At 35.0% G+C, this 21,733-nt stretch overlaps 4 protein-coding genes and 1 pseudogene across 4 annotated transcripts; 2 read left to right on the top strand and 3 right to left on the bottom strand.

The window, feature by feature from the left end:
- Positions 1–525: 525 nt before the first annotated feature.
- Positions 526–3,063, top strand: LOC102589338 (receptor-like protein 12; the record flags this gene model as incomplete). Its single annotated transcript, XM_015309205.1, has 2 exons — positions 526–1,741; positions 1,905–3,063. Coding segments are annotated over 2 exons (1,401 nt in total), but the record flags the coding sequence as incomplete, so codon positions are not given.
- Positions 3,064–3,116: 53 nt separating this feature from the next.
- LOC107060835 (putative pentatricopeptide repeat-containing protein At1g10330) lies at positions 3,117–4,828 on the bottom strand (the record flags this gene model as incomplete). The annotated part of the gene is given in 3 exon segments (XM_015309204.1): positions 3,117–4,016; positions 4,479–4,661; positions 4,663–4,828. Coding segments are annotated over 3 exon segments (822 nt in total), but the record flags the coding sequence as incomplete, so codon positions are not given.
- Positions 4,829–6,540: 1,712 nt separating this feature from the next.
- Positions 6,541–12,129, top strand: LOC102581751 (26S proteasome non-ATPase regulatory subunit 7 homolog A-like). The gene is given in 12 exon segments (NM_001288537.1): positions 6,541–6,551; positions 6,554–6,562; positions 6,564–6,727; positions 7,557–7,649; positions 7,752–7,833; positions 9,504–9,600; positions 9,712–9,787; positions 9,963–10,021; positions 10,186–10,308; positions 10,947–11,004; positions 11,105–11,190; positions 11,818–12,129. Coding segments are annotated over 12 exon segments (930 nt in total). The 3' UTR covers positions 11,890–12,129.
- A 3,923-nt stretch (positions 12,130–16,052) lies between these two features.
- LOC102581420 (splicing factor 3B subunit 6-like protein) lies at positions 16,053–18,314 on the bottom strand. The gene is made up of 2 exons (XM_006348500.2): positions 17,991–18,314; positions 16,053–16,455 (listed from the first exon to the last, which is right to left on the bottom strand). Exons 1-2 carry the CDS (start codon positions 18,242–18,244, stop codon positions 16,338–16,340), a joined length of 372 nt encoding a protein of 123 aa, XP_006348562.1. The 5' UTR covers positions 18,245–18,314; the 3' UTR covers positions 16,053–16,337.
- A 1,016-nt stretch (positions 18,315–19,330) lies between these two features.
- On the bottom strand, positions 19,331–20,639 carry LOC107060834 (uncharacterized; annotated as a pseudogene).
- Positions 20,640–21,733: the final 1,094 nt, after the last annotated feature.

The following is a 21,733-nucleotide window of genomic DNA, read 5'->3' as shown; positions in this document are numbered from 1 at the left end:
TGTGGTTGCTCGATCTAGTGCAGAATCAGAATATCGAGCAATGGCGACAGCAACTTGTGAGCTAGTTTGGATCAAACAGTTGCTGGGAGAACTAAAATTTGGCAAAATTGATCAGATGGAACTTGTGTGTGATAATCAAGCGGCTCTTCATATCGCATCAAATCCAGTGTTTCATGAAAGGACTAAGCACATTGAGATTGACTGTCACTTTGTCAGAGAAAAGATACTCTCAGGAGATATTGTTACGAAATTTGTGAAGTCAAATGATCAGCTTGCAGATATCTTCACCAAGTCCCTCACATGTCCTCGTATTAATTACATCTGTAACAAGCTAGGTACATATGATTTGTATGCACCAGCTTGAGGGGGAGTGTTAGAATAGAAATAAGTATTTCCTACTTAGAATAGGAATAGGAATAGGAATAGGAATAAGAATAGGAATCCTAGTTGGAAAAGGATTCCAATGTAGTGTCTATAAATAGGGTCTCAATGTAACTATTTACACACACAATTCAATATTATTTATTTCTCACAAGTGACAACCATTTTGGTGGGAAAATTCAGGAGTTTAGGTCCCAAACATTTTTTTCTGTTTCTGTAAAACAAAATCAACTGGAAGGTCCTATTCCAAAGTCACTCCTAAACCAGCAGCGCCTAGGATTTCTTCTCCTATCGCAAAATAATTTCAGTGGACATATTTCTTCAACTATCTGCAATCTAAAAACCCTGATGGTCCTAGATTTGGGAAATAATAATTTGAATAGAGCAATTCCACAATGTTTGGGGGAGATGAGTGCTGTTTTGGTTTTGGATTTGAGCAACAACAATCTTAGTGGGACAATTAATACAACTTTTAGCACTGGAAACTCACTGGACATCATTAAATTGGACGGGAATAAGCTACAGGGGAAAGTCCCACGATCTTTGATCAATTGCAAGTATTTGAAACTCCTTGATCTAGGCAACAATGAATTGAATGACACATTTCCAAACTGGTTGGGGACCCTACCTGATTTGTTGATTTTAAGCTTGAGATCAAATAAGTTGCATGGTCCCATTAAAGTTTCAGGAAACAGAAACTTGTTTTCGCAGCTTCAAATTATGGATCTATCATCCAATGGATTTGGTGGGAATTTACCAGCAAGTCTTTTTGGGAATTTGCAATCCATGAAGATAATTGATGAGAATACAAGAACCCCACAGTATGTAGGGGATGAATTTAGGCGTTATTATGATTATGTGACGACAATTACAACAAAGGGACTGGATTTTGATTTTGTTCGAATTGTGACTACAAACATGATTGTTGATCTCTCAAGGAATAGATTTGAAGGTGGCATTCCAAGTATTATTGGAGATCTTGTTGGACTTCGTACGTTGAACTTATCTCATAATGGCTTGGAAGGTCTTATACCAGCATCACTACAACATTTATCTGTACTCGAATCATTGGATCTCTCATCTAACAAAATCGGCGGAGCAATTCCACAACAACTTGTATCCCTCACATTTCTTGCAGTCTTAAATCTCTCTCATAATCATCTTGTTGGATGCATCCCCAAAGGAAAACAATTTGATACGTTTGAGAATAGTTCATACCAAGGGAATGATGAACTACGTGGATTTCCACTCTCAATAGATTGTGGTGATGATGATGGGGTACCAGAAGTGACAACTCCAGTAGAGCTAGAGGAAGAAGAAGGAGGAGATACACCAATGATAAGTTGGCAGCAGTGGCGGAGCCAGGATTTTAAGTAAGGGGGTTCAAAATCTAAAAAAATAGACACACAAAGTAGCCGAAGGGGGTTCGACATCTACTATATATACCTAAAAAATTATTTTAACCATGTATAAATCATATAATTTTCCGCCGAAGGGGTTTTGATGAACCCCCTCATTGTAAGGTGGCTCTGCCACTGGTTGGCAGGCGGTTCTCATAGGTTACGGTTGTGGTTGTGGACTAGTTACTGTACTATTCGCAATATACATAATGCTATTAACGCAATATCCAACATGGTTTTCAAGGATGTTTGATGAATTGGAACACAGAATTATTACGAGAATGCAAAGGCACAAGAAAAGGAATTAGTGTGTAACCTCCAGGTGTTCAACTTAGATCTCTATACAGATTCTTTTGGTTCGACTTATTAGATATTAGCATTTCATTTGATCTGTTTTTTTGTTAACTATGAATTGACATATGCTCTAGTCTTTATAAGGCATTTTCTTAAAATATTTTTGTTGCCTTATTGTTCTATTTAACTATGACAAGGGATCTAGATGTTTTACAATCCATACATTTTATCTTTCAGAAGATTATATTGTTTATACATTTTATGTTTTCTAGCTCCTAAGTTCAATTCTACATTTTTTAAAGTTGCGGGATTCAAGTCTAATAAGTTGCTGGAGATGCAAATAAAAGCTTTTACTTTCATAGTATGTGATGTTTCATAAAGTATTTGTTTCCCTATGGCTATGAATAAAGCCTGGGCTTTTCTTCCTCTGAGACTCAACCAGATTTTGTTTCCATTTGTCTTAGGCAGTAGAAATATCTTCAAGCCTAATTATTAGTTAACTATCTCCCAAGGCCTATTCAACTCATAAACAGAAATCGGACACAAACATGAATCTTTAGATCATTTAGTTGGATGATATGTGCCATCACTAAAAACATTGTATTTCACTCACCTCTTCCACATAACATCATAACACAGACATAGAACAGATGACTTTAAGTTCAAAAAAAAAAAATCTGTGGTTACTGAGTTTGAAAATACTTTTATACAGACTAATGATGGTATTTCATCAAAAGATTAAAGTAACATCAGGAAACCATGGACCAAAGCTGCAGTCTGTTCTCTTAACTATCTTAACTTTTTTCATTGAAGCGACAGAAAAATGCCCAACTGGCGTATCATGAGAAAGAGACTTATTCTCAGAAATGGGAATCTCTTGGTCCATAACTCAGAAAATCTAGTGTCTAACACGGAGTCATGGTTTCAAAAAAAGAATCTTCTGTTAATATAATTAAATGAATTCAGAACTACACGCTATAGGGGCAGCCTCTCGTGATATCACTTTAACATGGAGCAAACAGTGTCAAAAAAAATTAAAGGGAAAGAAAACATGTCACAACTTCATTTAGGAAGAAATCAAGCAGAACCGCTTGCCTATAGGTAATGTTTATCGTGATCAACTATTGTTCAGATTAATTAATTAGCAAGCCGCTCCATAATTTCAAAGTTTCGTGGCAAAGAAAAAGATTCAGAAAAAGAAAAGTAGAAAACAAAAAGAAATACCTCGACAAACAGACTTTGGAACCAGGTTTGCTGTGCATCTTCACAAAAATGTGTCCTCCTTCTTGATCAGTCAAGCTATGACTACTGCTTTCTTTAAGCAGTGCTTCAATCTATGTGCTAAATCCATATGCAGGATCCTTTTAGATGAGTCGAGATTCCATCACCAAGCTGTTGCAGTTATCAGCTTACTTAATAAAACTGTGAGCTGGAACTGTGTGTATTCCAGCATCTAACATTGCTTTTCTCAAGGAAGCAGCATGATCCAGCCTCTCTGTGCCAGCATAAATGCATGAGAGTTGCACATAACTCCAGAATGATTCAGTTGCGACCCCAGCAATAGTTGTGCTGCTTCATTTCCCAACTCGATAGCTCCATGAAGTCTACAAGCACCCATCAGAGCCCCCAAGACAGTAGCATCAGCTTCAAAAGTCATCTTCTTTATGAAGTCGTACGCTTCCTGCAGTAGCCCAACTCTCCCTAATAGATCAACCACACAACCATAATATTCCATTTTAGCTACAAGTCCGAATTCACGTGACATTGCTTCAAACAATTGAAAACTGAAATCGACAAGCTTGACACACACACAAGCTGATAGAACTGCCACGAAGGTAATCTCATTTGGTTGCAGCCCCTTCGATCTCATCTTCTCATACATCGTTAATGCTTGCTTCTCCCTACCATTCAAAGCTAGGGAAGAAATCATACCATTCCAAGCTCAAACCTACTTGCTAACCATCACATCAAATACCTTCCAAGCATATACTAAACAACCTGTAACAAACATAGAGGACAAGTCAGAGGCTCCTAGACGCAGTACCAGGGATAAGAAATGGCCCAAGCACCTAGACCAATATGTGGTCCCAAATCTCAAAAGAATGTCCTCTTTGCCAAGCTATTAGAAGAAAGGCCAAAAAGCACCCTTGCACCAGAAGACATAAATAGACCAAGAACCACTAGACTTCAGTATGGAAGAACTTGCATTTTATTTCTTTAGTACTTTTGCAGATCTGAAACCTCTCTTTTCTACTTTTTCCTTTGTTTTCCTTTGTAGTTTACTGTTTTCCCTAAAAGCTTGAGAGATATTCCATTGTATTTTCTCAACTTGGTTGAATATCAGTGTTGATTCCTTACACAACCCATCTTCCCATAAAACGCGATTAATCTACCTGCCTCATTCCTTACCATGTACTTGCCTCCCTAGATATAACGCTACACCAACATCCAAACACGTGCAGGAACTAAGAACACTAACAAAAGCTGCCTCATTTGACTTCAATAAACCACACTTCATATCCTCATGTACCATCATTTTCTCAAAAAAAAAACTTAACAGCAACCTCAGAGCACCTGTTCTTCATACCCATGAATCATACTAGTCCATGAATTAACATCACTATAAGCATGCAAGAAAACTTCAAGAACCCCAAACCCATATCCCTATTTTTCCCACAAGCATCAACCATCACATTATACGAGGTAACACACGGTTCAGTAATTTCATCAAACACCTTGCATGCACTCCCTTGTCAATAGTTCAATAGCCTGATGCAAAGGCATACTTTCCAATCTATATGTCCCTAATAATTAATTTCTATAAGGAGCCTAATTTCTTATATACTGTTACGATAGCTTCGTATTGATAAAAAGTACCAAGAACGAATTTTTATTGAAAATCAAGAAAGAATTTCAAGAATAAATATGTTTTTTTTTTTATATTTCTGATTTATCAACTAGGTGGTAGTGATACCCACTCGTAAGGTCCGGCCTGCTTTCCACCCAAAAAATTGACTAGCTAGATGAACTAGTTATGTGAACCTAGTAGCTTTGAAGTAAATTTTGTATTTGTAATGTTAAAATTGACACTAGGTCTTCAAGACCATAATTAGATGAAACATGTGTGTGGGTGTATATGAGGTTGATGGGTTTGAAAAATTAAAATGCATTTGATGGAGTTTGAATTCGAAATCGAATTTGAACTTTAAACCACTAAGAAAGTCTCTAGTTTACTATTTGAGTGATTCAAAATTCATATATATGCATAAAATAAAATAAAGTTACCTTGTATATTATGTAATTTTTTATCGAGGGGATTTAGATGAACATTCTGACAACTCTCTAGATCTGTCCATACATGTATTAATTTTGTGTATTACTAATTATCTTGTTTGATATTTTTTTTTTCGACGTATGTATAACATGCATTAGTTTATACACTAGATTTAGTATAAGGTATGTATAATTTACATGAATAGGGGTGTATAAGAATAGTGTTAAATCGCATGTATTAATAATGCTAAAATTAGTAATGTTTTATATTAATTAGGGCAAATTACAGAAATCACATATTTTTAAGGTAAAATTACAATTTATCCCTTAAAAGTTTATAATTACAGAAATTTCTCAAACGGGTACAATAATATAAGCGTTGATATATTAATCTGATGCGCGAGATACATTAATCATTAAGTAAGATACATTACATTTTATACATGGTACACTAATCTGATGCGTGAAAATAAGGGGTTTTAGAGATTTGTAAAACTTATAGGGAATAATGGTAATAAGTAAACTAAAAGGTGGATTTCTGTAATTTTTCCTATTAATTATGATTGTATTAGTTATGCTTGAGGATATCTCAGCAGTGTCACTAGTGAAAATTTTACACAAATCACATAATGTTAAGAGCTAATTATATCATATTTCTTATTCTTTTTCAAATTACAAAAATATCTTAATTTAGGTGGAATTCGAATACATCCCAAAAAATTCTCAATACATCGCATCTCGATTTTGAATACATCACTCAACATCCCGATACATCATTCAATGTCCCGATACATCATGTACGTCCTGATATATAGCATAAAGTGATGTATAAATTAATGCATTGCACAAAGTACTGTATTCAATCGATATATCTCATAAAGTGATACAACCAAGAATAGGAGAGAGTAAGGATTTTTCCAAATTTTATTATTAAATGATATTTTTAGGGCCGTTAGTCCAACATAGCCCAAAATAATATGGGCCCTAAGCCCATTATCATGAGTATCAAAATCAATACAAAAAAGAAATACTTATAAAGGTCTGTTTGGCTAAAATATAAAAAAGAGGTCTTAAATATATACCCAAAAGAAAATACTTCACAGAGTTTGCTATTTGATTCTCTCTTTTCCCTTGGAGAACAAGTTTTTGCCAGATTTCGAAGAGAGAGAGAGAAAGAAAGGAAGAAGCAATAATGGATGTAATCAAATCTCAGCAAATATCTTCGAGGCCGATTGAGAAGGTGATAGTTCATCCGCTTGTGCTTTTGAGCATCGTAGACCACTACAATAGAGTTGCAAGAGACACAAGGAAACGTGTTGTCGGGGTTTTGCTTGGAACTTCTTTTAAAGGCACTGTTGATGTTACTAATAGCTATGCAGGTATCATTGTTGCAAACCCTTTTCAGATCTGTTCAAATTTTTGCTTCATGGGGTTTTTGATTTTTTTGTTATTTTGCTTTTTTGATGGAATTTGAAGTTTGTTAGGGTTTTTATGAGGTGAATTTAAGATTTGAACTGTGAACTGAGAATAGGTATCTAATGTGCTGGGAAATTGTAGATTAGTAGTCAATTTGCCTTTATTTATGGGATTAATTCGGTTGCATTAGGATGGAATTTACAGTAAGTTAAGCTTTTATGAGCTAAATTTGAAATTGGGACAAGGAATAGGTATCTAATGTGCTGGGAAATTGTAAAGTAGCAGTCAATTTGCATTTATTTATGGGATTAATAATTGGGTTGCTTGTGTTCTTGCATTTTGATGGAATTTAAAAGTGAGACTTTTTATGAGCTAAATTTGAGGTTGGAACTAGGAATTGGTATCTAATGTGCTGGAAATTGTAAAAGAACAGTTAATTTGCTTTTATTTGTGGGATTAATACTTGTGTTGCTTTTGTTATTTTGCTTTTTGATGGAATTTGAAGTTTGGTAGGGTTCGTATGAGCTAAATTTGAGATTGCTGAATTTTGAGGGAAGGACTGACATCTAGCCTTTCTGTGGAGATGTATTGCAGTATCAATTAGACTGTCTACATACTTAGTTGAATAAATTATAACTGTGAAACCTGCGCAGTTTCCTGAGATGGGTTCATCTGGCTGCAACACTTTACCATTTTCCATATTTTACTTCTAACTAAATGAAGAGTTGGCTCAGCCCATAGATATGAATCTGTTTTGTGATTTTACCTAACATCTTTTGCTGTTTCATGCAGTGCCCTTTGAGGAGGAGGACAGGGACCCTAGTATTTGGTTTCTTGACCATAACTATCATGAATCAATGTTTTCCATGTTCCGTAGGATAAACGGTATAGTTATTATTTACTTGCATGATTTGCAATTCATGATCTTTTTAGATGTATTGTCAACTGTTTAAATGTTCATTCTTCCTTTTGATTTAATTGTATCAGCAAAGGAGCATGTTGTTGGTTGGTATAGCACTGGTCCCAAACTTCGGGAAAATGACCTCAACATTCATGGGCTTTTTAATGAGTAAGGGCATTATTATTTATTCATTCATTCAGAGATCCTATTTTGCATCTTTAGTTTGGCAACATGAGAATCTTTGGTGATTGATTATGCCTGAATGGTTTTCTCAAGCTACAAGCTTTACTTATCAAATGAATCTGTTAGAGAGATCGGGAAACGGCAATACGGGAACTTCGGGAGAGAATTGCTTACAGTAGGGTATAGCTAAAAAGGATACAAATTAATAGACTTTACAGGCATTGTCACAGGAAAATGGACAAACCGTTGAAATGCACAAATCAAACTAGTTTACTTCCCTCTTGATCTTGTACTAGTCCCTTAACATAGCAACTTTCATTGTTGACCTCCCAAGCCCTTCATGCAATTTAAATTGCATTTTCATGGATATACAAAAAATTCCAACTCAAATCAACTTTTTAATAGTTAAAATTCATGGTAGTTAATCACCTTCTGGTGCGAAACTCAAAATGGATTTATGGATGACGATTTTCTAATAAATTTCAATAAGTCTAACTTAGTTTAGATTTTGATAGTAGTATGACATTAACAAGTAAGATATCTGAGAGGAGATAATGGGAATTGTGGCTTGTCCTTTTCCTATTTGCTACTTCAATTTAAGGAAGCAACTTGTATGCAAAAGCTAGGTAGATGTCTCCAATGGGGATTTCTACCTATTGCTGAGAAAAGGTTCTCAAAATTTAAATGTGGGTATGAGTTCCATTGTATATTCAGTTTCTTTAAATGTCCTCTTGCACAATATTGGTGCTGCACATCCTTTTTAATTTAATTTAAGTTTTGCCTTGTCCCAAGTCTTTTAGAAGTCTTTCCATGTTGTGATATTTCAATTTTCAGATCGATTTTAGTCTAAGCTAAAAGAATGAATAGTAAGAAATAGAAAGCTGGGTTATTGAAGAAAGTAGTAACATAGACTTCTCTAATTAAAATAAGGGCAGCCCCGTGTTCAAAGAATTCGTTCACGCAGGGTCCGGGAAGGTAACGTAGACTTTTCTAGTATTATGGTAAAATAAATTTTGTTCATTCTATGAATACTAGCTTTCCACTCTCTAGGAGTTCTATTCGAGTGTCAGTTCTATTAAGGCAATGTATTGCTGCATGAATTTTCACAAACGTTCTCATCCTTGTTTGGTCACTTCTTTTCCTGCTATAAGCCCTATCCTATGCTGATGCGTCTTTATGGGCAGGAGGCCATCATTAGAGGTATAATTTCTCATCAGAACTGTCTTCTCTGTAGAAGCAACCAAGTTTTATGCTGGTCCTTGTAGGAAAAGTTACTTGTCTCCTGGATGATTTTCCTCAAACACGCTAATCTTGAGGGTTAGCAAGGACATTGCAAAATCAACATGCCCAAGCCAAAGAAACCTAAGTTTCTGCTATGCTGGCAGCTACACCTTTGAAAACCAGCTTAAACTGAAGTAATCATGATATACAGTGTAAGACATGGGAGGGAGAGCGGGGTTCATATCAGAACTTAAAAATTGGATATATGATGTAAAGCACACAGCACATATTAGAAACTCGCCTAAAATTGTTCTCTCTTTTTCAAGAGATTGAATTTATTTAACTTGTGGGTACAATGTTTTGAACTTTGTATCTTTTATGCCATAAGGTTTCACACTCAAGTATGCTGCTTATTATTGATGGTGTTATTGCAGCTACGTCCCTACTCCAGTCTTGGTTATAATTGATGTCCAGCCTAAGGAGCTAGGAATACCAACTAAGGCATACTATGCAGTTGAGGAAGTTAAAGAGGTAACAACTTAGATTAGTAGTTCATCATCTAAAAGGGTTTGGTGCTTGTTGATATTCATAAGTTGTTTTTGCAATGTACTTGACGTGCTGTGGATGGGTATATACTTGCAGAATGCAACTCAGAAAAGCCAGAATGTGTTTGTGCATGTACCTTCAGAAATCGCTGCTCATGAAGTTGAAGAAATCGGTACAACTCCAAGATTGATTTTTTACTCTTTAGTTTACCATTGTTTTACTTCTAAAAATTCAACTTATTTCATTTGCCTAAATTGTTAGCAGTTTTCAGTCATTCTTCAAGGCAAGTGACATTTTCACTGTGCATACGCATTAAAATTTTGTATACCATGTATTATAATGGACAGGTGTTGAGCACTTGCTAAGGGATGTGAAAGATACAACTATCAGTACCCTTGCAACTGAGGTTTCTTTCAGAACCTTCTTATGACCTTTCAATTATAGAAAATTGATAATAATAAGTTTGGTTTCTTAACAATTTCTCGGTTATCAAAAAAAAAAAAAAAAAAAAAAAAGTTTGGTTTCTTAACAAGTAGAGAGCAATAAGAACTTTGAACACTTCCAATCCAGGTAACTGGGAAACTGGCAGCTTTGAAGGGATTGGATGCTCGACTTCAAGAGATACGGAGTTATTTGGATGTTGTCATTGATGGGAAGCTCCCCTTGAACCATGAGATTCTATACCATTTGCAGGTTAGCATTACTATCAACTTTCCTTCTCTTTTCTGGCTTCATGATCATTCTTTCAGTTGCCAACTTCATCTATGTTCTAAAGGGTTGTTGACGTTATAGGGAACTTTCAAGTAAAAAGTTTAATGAATTTGTAGATTATTCCTAAAAACTAGCCAGCTTAATTTGTTCAAAAATAAGGTCCTTAAGCAGAAAAAAAGGTTTCTGCAGCTTTCTCTGCTCAAGGACCTTATTTTGTACAAATTAAGCTGCTAGATTTTAGGGATATCTTTTCCTTGGCTATGAGTGGCAACATGTTTCCTGTAAAGAATTTTATGCTTGCTGTTTGGTTGCACATACGGTCATTGCTTGTTGCGATCTTCCCGAATCATTGTGTGATGATTTTGTTTTAGTAAGATATTTGAAGCTTTGGCACCAAGGGTTCTAGGTCAAATCTATTACTCACACGTGAAATTTTAACATAAAACACTGAAATAACTCCTGTTCTGCATCTAAACAAAAGTGTTGCTTTGTTGATCCATCAACTGCCGTCAGTGTTCTCTGCATTTTGTTGTGGTGCCGATAGGCTGATTTTTAACAGATTTCCCATCCAATTCAAAGATGCTAACATGTTGAAATCTGAAATAAAAAATCTGTTGCAGGATGTTTTCAATCTATTACCCAATCTAAATGTTGCTGAATTAGTAAAATCATTTTCAGGTAAATTAGCTGGATTCCATCTCTGTTTCAATTAGAAAATCTCCACCACTGATATATGATCTTTTAATCTTTTGTGTGCCCATTTGATTTCTTGTTGCAGTGAAAACGAATGATATGATGTTGGTCATATATCTATCTTCACTTATCCGAAGTGTAATTGCTCTCCATAACTTGATCAACAACAAGGTACATTTTACTTTTTAACTACGCTTCAAAAGTTTCAAGTTTGTTTGTCATTATCTTTCGAAAAATGTGTTGTGCCAAGGTAACACAGATCTGAATGAGTGTTCAATGCTTGTCAAAAAAAGTCCAATTATGAATATGCCAGCAACCAACTTAGTTCAGTTGGTTAGTGCGAATGCCTTCAATTTTTACTACAATTGCACATGATTAGAACTCTGTTGTCTACCTTTCACTGTAGCGGATACAACTGTCCATCTTTCACCAGATTCCTTGCTTCTGCGTGACTGTCCTGTTTATATCTAGAATTTTGTTGATATGTCCTGGATTTTAACCTTTGTTTTTAGTCTGTTATTAAATGAATGATACCTATATATTTTGAAACAATTCAACTTTTTAAATTTAAATTTTGAACCTTTGATAAGATGATTTGTAGTCAGACGAATGTCCATGGCTTGTTTTAAACCACGAGTTTCAAAAATCTTTTGCTCTTTCTTGAACTCTGCTCCAGTCAAACAATTCGACATAAATTGTGACGGAGGGAGTACATTTTACTGCATATAATATCTGCACACAGCCAGCCCATTTATCTATTATCAGGATCGAGTCTGAGGCTTGTGATATCCATTTCAGATGCTTAACAAGGAACACGAAAAGGCTGAGGATTCGAAGCCTCGTGCAGTGCCAACTACAGCTGGAAGCTAAGCAATCCACCCTCCCAATTCTCTTTGGTGATCCACTACCCAGCACTTGCAGCTAGTTGCAATTGGAACCTGAATCTGCTTTGTGACAATCTCGCCCATGGAGGAACTCTTAATGTTTTCTTATCTGCTCTGTTTTAGGTTTGTTCCTCCAGATTTTAGATGTTTTTGTCCAGTGGGATTTAGATCAAGTGATGGACGACATATCATCTTCTTTGTATTAACAGATCAAACTTGTTCCCTTTTTCTTTTCTCTGAATTCAATTAAAACATAGGCTCAAAATGAGGCACGCGTATGAATTCATCACTGAATACCCAGAATGGAGGAATGCATCTTATCTTAATTGCATTCAGTGGGTGTTTTGGTGTTTCGAGTGGCAGCTGCCTATTTCCCCCTTGACTCTCCCTATTACCTTAAAATCCTCTACTGAAAAAAGGCTTTTATTTTGGGGGGAGATGCATAGGTGCAAGCCTTTTCTTCTCATAAGGTAGGGGTAACACTTGGTTTGCGTACATACCACCCGCCTTTTGTTTACTGAGGGTTTGAATCCCTCTCTTTCCATACCTTTGCGTATTTCACCAATTTTACTAGCAACAAGGGCTCAAATAGTAATAATGGATACACCATTATTCCAAGAGCTAAATCCTTCTTTGATCTAAAAATATAAATTCTCAATTTATGATTGTAATTGTTGTGTTGCGTAAAATAGAATACTAAAACTTCTCTAGAATTTCACTAGGTATGTTGTCGTCATTTTGAACTATTAAGTAGGTTTTTCCATACCAGCTTATTTATCATGTATAGTGGATGGGTAAGATCATAATGTAATTGTATGCCTGATTTGTGTTTTTTTTTCCACTCGACCTTTAGAGGCTCTAACCATGGAGCAAGTAGATCCCAAAAATATATAATTTCTCCTCCAAAAATGATTTTGATTGCCGAATGCATTAGATATTTTACCTAAACCAGTATGTCCTTGAATGGGTCTCTTTGGTCCAAATCCACAATTTTGGTATAACAACACACTTGCATGTTTCCAATGTTTTGGCTTTTGTAGCTCTCATGTAATGAAAAGGTTATAACAAAGATAAACAAGATATCACAAGTATTAGAAACCATGACCTCCTCTTTTAACTTAGTTATGTATATTGGCTTACACACGAAGGACGAAAAACTGCATATTTCTCTACCATATGTTGGCAAATGGGGCTGCGTTATCGGTCAATTCGGTTTGATTTTGAAGTTTATCAGTTGGTCTTTTTAGTTATCAATTTGTAGACATGCTAAACCGTTAAAAAACCATTAAGATATTGATTTACATTTATTAATCGCTATCGATTTAATCGTTAAGATTTGACACAAAAAGAATATCATTGAAAATCTCTTAGAAACAAGGTGACAAACCAAATGAGCAATGCGCATGAGTTCACATATTGCATCTTGCTCAAAAGCGCACACTTTTGCTTGTAGAATTACCAAAAGTTTGAGACAGCCTGAAATTAAAATAGGAAACTAAACACTAAGTCAAGGATTTTATATACAAAACGGTATAAATATAATTATTTAATTTACTATCGGATTTATTGGTTAACCCGTTAAGAAACGATAACCCGATAATAAAACAAATTTAGAACGATTACCAAAACCGCTAAACCAACAACCCATTATTGATAAACCAATATAAAAAAATTCAATACAAATTATACGATTTCGGTTTGATTTTGAAGTTTATCAGTTGGTCTTTTTAGTTATCAATTTGTAGACATGCTAAACCGTTAAAAAACCATTAAGATATTGATTTACATTTATTAATCGCTATCGATTTAATCGTTAAGATTTGACACAAAAAGAATATCATTGAAAATCTCTTAGAAACAAGGTGACAAACCAAATGAGCAATGCGCATGAGTTCACATATTGCATCTTGCTCAAAAGCGCACACTTTTGCTTGTAGAATTACCAAAAGTTTGAGACAGCCTGAATTAAAATAGGAAACAAACACTAAGTCAAGGATTTTATATACAAAACGGTATAAATATAATTATTTAATTTACTATCGGATTATTGGTTAACCCGTTAAGAAACGATAACCCGATAATAAAACAAATTAGAACGATTACCAAAACCGCTAAACCAACAACCCATTATTGATAAACCAATATAAAAAAATTCAATACAAATTTATCGATTTCGGTTTGATTTTGAACGGTCCTAGTTGGCATGAAAGGTTTTTATTGACAGGAAGAGAAAAGCAATATATTGAGCTCAAACACTACATTTTTTTCAAGCATATCATATAACTCAGCATACCTAAAACCGTGCTACATCAAATTGAAGAATTCATGGTGAATTTCTCATAGATATGAAAAGAAGGAAAACAACAAAACCAACAAAATGAGAGGATCTTTCAAACTTTTAAAACAAACACCACCTTAAAACCATCCAAAGAGAGACAAGTTATGAAATTCCAGCACAACAAAATGTAGAAAATTAGCAAGGGAAAAAGTTCAAACAAACTTAGAAGTCACCAAATACTTGTCCAAAATAGAAAATGGGATATCCCAAAACTAACACAAGTTCCCCAAGCTCTACAATGCCGCAAATCTTGGGAATTGAGACACAAGGACATGAAATGTGGAGGACATTGCATTACATCTCAGCAAGAAGTATAATCTGGCATAAGAAGTTCTAATCTTTATGCAGAAACTCATGAATCAAATGTTAGCAAAAGTAAAACAAGTTGAGGAAACTCAGTTATACGCCAAATACATATCAAAATGCTAATGCAGAGCCGATAAACCATCCATTTAGTTCAGATCAAACTGCAATAGAAGGTTGTTGCAGTTTGGAAATAGTCTTTTGCTGATCCATTATGACATTCAAACAAGACAAGATATTGTAGAATAGATTGTTGCAAATCTTGGATGAACAAAACAAACAAAACTTGCAGGAAGCTGCTAGGCATGAAAAAGGTAGCCTTTCCATAGACCTTAGGTATTATCAAGAAAGAATTTCTGGGAGAGGCAAACTACATGTATCAGTTGGTGTGTTTCATGTGCATCGGGCGCACAGATGAAAATCACCCCCTTCTACATTGTAAGATAGTGCCTCAAAGTGGCGGGAAATATTGAGATGGTTTGGTCTTGTGTGGATAGTGTCAAGAACAGTTGTGGAAAGAAAAATAGGAGAGATTTTGATGGAGTAGGAAAGGATTTGTGTATTTGAGACGTCGCCTTTCATCTCTTATTTCTTTTTGGTACCTACGACTCCCAATGTGTATAGAAGACAATAAGGTACAAGAAGGTTTTCTACTTTCTGGTATACTTTTGCCCTTCATTGATAAAATCAATGAATAACCAACTTAAATCCACCAAATAAAACATGATTACCAGAAATTCAACACAAAACATCAACCTCTTAGATATGACTTTGAAACCTGTGGACACTCGCATACACATTGAATTACCAGATTTAAATCCAAACATGAGTGCAAATCAAAACTACATTCAGGTGGAAGTCGGATAACATGACAAACCAATTAAATCAGTATGCCAGCTCTCTGTAACTGCAGATAAAAATTCAGAATGATCTGGGCACAAGAACAAGCACAGGCTTCATGCCTCAATTTTCTGCAAAAGCTCATGCTTGTTCACAATCACCCCTTTCTTTAGCATATGCGAAGGAGTATCATCAGCGTTCTGTGCTATTGTAACTGAAATATCTAACGATCTCCTCTCATCAGCTATTAAAGGAGCAAGATATCTAGACATGTGTGTATACTAAAAAAATGATATCTGGATATGTGTATCTATATTGTCATTCCAGATCCTTCCCAATACATCCCAAGGAAATTCCTGAAACTGGATCCCCAATTGACAGGTTGGTGTGAGCTTATCCATGCAGTTATGTAGTGTATATCTATATGGTTTTCACTGTCGAAATAGAAGATAAGGATATCGTAAAAAATTTCTAAAACAATTACTGGTATTAAAACTTGTAGGGCAAGGCAATATCATTCGCAAGCATCCATTTGCTGCAAAGCAACAAAGAAATGTCTCTTAACATCGAACGTGTGGAAGCCCAAGGTACAAGTCACCCACCCACACCCCCCAAAAAAGCAATGGATGTGCCAAAGAGAGCACAACTGAAGCATCACATACAGAAAGAAACCACATAGCAAATGCACTCATCATATAATGTTAAGGTAACTACAGCAAGGAGGGAAAGAAGAAAAACATCATGATATAGGTAGAACCATTTGGCAACATTCAATCATCTCAAAAACTATCCGTTACAAACTTCGAATAAGATACAGCACTACAAGCTACTCTGTTTGATAATTCGGTGGCCAGGGTGCCTTGATCAGTTTCCACAAAAGGTGATGCACTCTTTGCTAAGACTGGCTCAATTTACATAATGAAGGAAAGAAAACAGTAACATAAGTTTCCCTATCACTTATCTTTGGGAATACCATATTTCTCCTGAAGCTTCGTTATCTCGTCCTCCTTCTTCTTCTGGTCAAATTTCTTGCTCATCTTCGCTTGCTGGTAATACAGAACTATCAAGTATCTGCCAAATAACAAAAACACCAAATATACATCAAGATAAGTATGTGGGTAGAAAATATAGAGAACCTATAATTTATTAAAAAGACCCTATTCTATCTTGAAAAGTAAGTCGAGATATAGCAGAATGACTGCCGACATAGAACATCCATATAACTAATCCTAACTAGTTTAGAATCCACACCAAGTCTATATTAAGATAGGTATATGGGTAGAAAATATAGAGAACCTACAATAATATATTAGAAAGCCCCCATTTTTTTCTTGAATAGTAAGTCAAGACTCGAGATATAGCAGAATGACTGCTGAGTGCTGACATGGAACATTCATGTAACTAATCCTAACTAGTTTAGAATCTACACCAAGTATACATCAAGATAAGTATATGGGTAGAAAATATAGAGAACCTATATTAAAAAAGCCCCCATTTTTTCTTGAAAAGTAAGTCAAGATATAGCAGAATGACTGCCGACTGCTGACATAGAACATCCATATAACTAATCCTAACTAGTTTAGAATCAACACCAAATATACATGAAGATAAGTATGTGGGTAGAAAATATAGAGAACTTATGATATATTAAAAAGCCTCCATTTTCTCTTGAAAAGTAAGACAAGATATAGCAGAATGATTGCCGACATAGAACATCCACATAACTAATCCTAACTAGTTTAGAATCTACACCAAGTATACATCAAGATAAGTATATGGGTAGAAAATATAGAGAACCTACAATAATATATTAGAAAGCCCCCATTTTTTTCTTGAATAGTAAGTCAAGACTCGAGATATAGCAGAATGACTGCTGAGTGCTGACATGGAACATTCATGTAACTAATCCTAACTAGTTTAGAATCCACACCAAGTCTATATTAAGATAGGTATATGGGTAGAAAATATAGAGAACCTATATTAAAAAAGCCCCCATTTTTTCTTGAAAAGTAAGTCAAGATATAGCAGAATGACTGCCGACTGCTGACATAGAACATCCATATAACTAATCCTAACTAGTTTAGAGTTTACACCAGATATACATCAATTTAAGTCGGTTGATACCTCTAGTTTCAAAAAGGACTCCTAATTCATATCAAAAACAAATTTACTATCCCAGCAAAGACCAAAAAAACACCAAGTGATTTCTTCTCATCTGTCCTAGCCTTGGTGGACATAGTTCCCTGGTAAGAGGTGACACGTATCACGTGTAGTTAAGTTGAAGTGAGCACAAGCTCGCCCGAACACCGTAGTTATTTAAAAAAGAAAATCTATTAACTATTGAAGTAAACTAGTCAAAATTGAGCAGAATAAGATCAAAATTTCATAAAACAAACCTCAAGTAGTTCAGAGTTGTAATAACTTTACTCCGACTACGATTAGTTCAAAATTTATAAAATTATAAAACGTAAAATAGTATTTTCCAAATCAAAACCGAAAAAACTGAATAATTAACCATTATAGCATACAATACTAAAATTCAAGCAAACAAACCCTAATGCGATAGAAAAAAGCGAAATAAGCCAAAAAAAATTATTTTTTCTTACCGATTAGCGACATTGAAACCGGAGAGATGATCGACGGCGGTTTTCGCATCATATATATCCTCATAAACGACGAAAGCAGTACCACGTGTATCCTTATTTGTACCAATACGAATCTGTCTAATAGCACCGTATTTGCCGAAGATATCGTACATCTCCTCGCTCGTGATGTTGAACGGAAGGTTCCGAACATATAATACCCTGTTTACCTCCGGCGGTAGCCGGGTATTGCCCTTTCGGAGACTCAACGCCGCCATAGTTTCGCCGGAAGAAGAGAGAAGATTTTTAGCCTTTTTAACTGTTAAAGAGTAGAGAAATTGAGTTAATTGTTGCTCAGTTTTAATTTATAGGGCAACTTTGAGAGGAGTTTTCTTTCTTTTTTTTCAAAAAAAAAAGTTAATGAATATCATAAAAATATTTTATTTCAAAATATTTTTATGTTCCACTTTTCGAAATCCAATTAGTTAAACTAAATGAATTTTGTTTAATATTTTAAAATGTGTTTTACTTCATTTATCATATTAATATAAAAAATGTAATTGTACTATTTTTGGTGTAATTTTTTAATATCTAAAGTTTGATTTAAAATATTGAATTAGTTTAATTTAATTTAATTTAACTCCGAAAACTAGTTAAATTAACTCTAGAAAAATGAAACTTGACAACAATTTTGGTACAAAAAGAGTATTAAACCTAAACCTTTTGAAATTTATGTTTTAATGTTTTTATTAAGTCAATTAAATTAACTTTCGGAAAGTAAATTTTGACAACTATTTTAGTACAAAGGGAATATCATGCCTAAACTTTTTTTTTTATTATAAGAAAAATCAAACAACAATTTCATTCTGCAACTCGATGGACATACATCTCTACAAGAAAAATTAATGGATATACTTGAGGATCACGTTCAAAATATCTCTTTTAAGTTTTTTTTTTTTTTTTTTTTTTAATTCCAGGATTATGACCCTGGAGGTATATATAAATCATGTAGAAGCCCAACAAAAAGGGACTTCGTCTCAACCCCAAATATACATCAGCAGTTGTCAAGCAATCCTTTAGGGAATGTTATTCCCGCATATCTAGAGACTATACAGATTAGCTTTAAAAAAACTAGCTTCGTCGTACCACTAGGCAATTGATCTAGCCTACGGTATAAAATAGGTCTTACTACTCATTGTAGATAACTTAGCAAGATGATCGGCCACTTTATTGACTTCTTTGTAGCAATGAGTGAAGCAAAAATCAGCATTCCCTACTAGATCAGCAGTCTCGTCCACGATTCAGGACAGACACCCTACCATATCGAGCTCAGTACAAATTCAAACATCGAACATGACCTCAACTCTTCTAGAGACGTGATGTGGCAAAAAAGAGTACTGATTCAACGAGACATGACTTGCCTGCATTAAGATTTAAAACTTGTCGTCTACCTTCAGGAAGAAAACCTGGAAGTGAGACTCTGAGACATGTCTGAAGCATCAAGCTTAACATTTTTCCTTCCTGCTATTAAATCCTTCTCGCGATCCCAAGGTTTCCATGGATGATTTCCTTTCCATTCTTCTTTCACTGATTCATGCTTCGATTTTTTCATTGACTTGCTACGAGCTGCAATCTCTTGATGCTTTTCTACCATAGATTTTGATCGTCTCGTTTTGTTACAATGTACCACCAGTTCAGCATCGACACTTGATCTACTCTTTTCTTGCCGTTCTTTATAAGTGTTGAAGCTTCCAAATGATCTTTCTGAGCTCAAACTGATGGGGTGTCTGTCCAGACACTAGTATCACCACGACCTTCTTTCGAGCTCTTGCTAAACCTCGTGTTGAGTGCATTCTCACAACACCAGATTTTCTTTCTGGAGGCAATGTAGTCATCCATTCATCACTTTTTAGTGCAACTTGCAAACGTCTCCATTGGAACGCTTGTAATTCTGCCTTCATTTCCTCTTGTTCTTCCTTACGCTTTATTTTCTCATCCAACACTCTCCGTTTATCTAAATCTTTAAAGGCGTTGTTCAGCTTGATGAACGCGTGGTGAGCTTCAGGATGAGCGCATGCACTATACGAGACAACTTCAAGTACTGTTTCTTTATGTTGTCATTCAATATATTTCTGTTCGCGCCCAAAACATCATATGAGTTATCTGCATCTGATGCTATGATTCTTGTAACCTCTTCAAAACACTCGATCTCGTTTGCTGATTCTACCTCAGTCACCAGAGCAGGCGGTGGAGGTGGAGGTCCTATAAACAAATCAGTATCTTCATTCAGCTCCGCTTGTGCTTCAGTTAACTTAGCTGCAGCAGCAAGTAGTTCCGCGGAAGGCATTGCAGGGCCAATCACCCTCCTTTTTGGGATAGTATCTTCTTCGACAGGCGGGCTTAAATCAGCAATCCAAACTCAAATTGGCATTACAATTGTCCTGTCCAACTCCTGAGTCTGATTCATTAGAATCCCAATACTTCCTCTTCCCCTCTCGTTTTCGATCTCCTACTACTACTGTTGCTGCATCTATGCTTCCGCTCTCTCTTTGTCCTCTCCTCCTCACGACGCCTTTTGGAGCTATCAATTTCGTAGTCAGATGCAGAAGATGACTCAGACAAGGAAGTGACTAATTCTTCTTGTTTTCTTTTCCTGCTCGAATTCTCTCCCATGGAGTTATTATTTGAATTCGTATAGCCTCGCTATATGAAATCGATTGCTAGTAAAAAGACAGAAACAGAGTTAAGAATTGAACAGAAACAGAGTTAGGAATTGCGTTTATATAGAGATTTATTTTTATTTTAACTTCCGAAACCAAGTTGGAATCTGAAAGGAAAAAAGTAAAAAGTTTCCAAAAATTGTAATCCCATTCCCATACGAATTTATAGTTACAAAAAATAATTTGATTTTATAAATTGTAATTTTGATATTTAAATTATTGTAATAGTTCAACGTGAACCAATATTATATTTAGTAATCTGATCAATCCTAATTCTCTGTTTTTATGGATGCTGAATAATTTTCGAGTCTTCTTCATTATCGATTGTTTAAACTCGAGGAGAGAAAGCTATAAACTTCTGAGATTATATATGGTGATCATCGAGTGTGAGCTCGTTGTTGGTAACATACTAGTAACTAGAATTCTCAATTAAATTTAATTGGGAGAGTACTAAACATGTTTGTGTCATTGTTCACCGTGCTCTCATGTTTGGGAGAAGGGGAAAATCTAGTTTGCAAGGTTGAAAACAGAGTTATCGAAGAAGGAGAAAATCTAGTTTGCAACGTGAAAGTAGATTTATCGTGCAAATACTCTCACATGCAAAGAAAAACTCTGTTAAAAAAATAGACAGATTTTTGGAATAGTATTATAAGTGTACCAATTTTTAAAACATGAAGGACTACTAGTTAATTCAGAGATAAAAGGACAATTTTGATCCTTTTTTCTCTGATATTTAACTAGACGCATTTAATATTCGATTGCTTGAATGTTCACTCTCGAATCATTTGCTCTTGCATATTCATAAATTTGTAGAATTATTAATTAAAATTAAACTTATATTGTCATTTTATATTTGAGGATAATATATATTTAAAATATAATTCAAATATAATATATACTTAAATAAGGGGAGCAAAAACAATATTAGGTCACATATCACATGGACCAAAATTAAAAAACCAAAAGTATCACTATTCCAATAAAATTTCAAGTTAAATTATTTTCAAATTTTAGAAGTTCATCATTTTTTGGTGCATACTCCTATCG

This window comes from Solanum tuberosum, unplaced genomic scaffold (assembly GCF_000226075.1).
Source record: "Solanum tuberosum cultivar DM 1-3 516 R44 unplaced genomic scaffold, SolTub_3.0 scf00098, whole genome shotgun sequence".
Classification (NCBI taxonomy): domain Eukaryota; kingdom Viridiplantae; phylum Streptophyta; class Magnoliopsida; order Solanales; family Solanaceae; genus Solanum; species Solanum tuberosum.
This window is presented reverse-complemented; position numbering and strand designations above follow the sequence as displayed.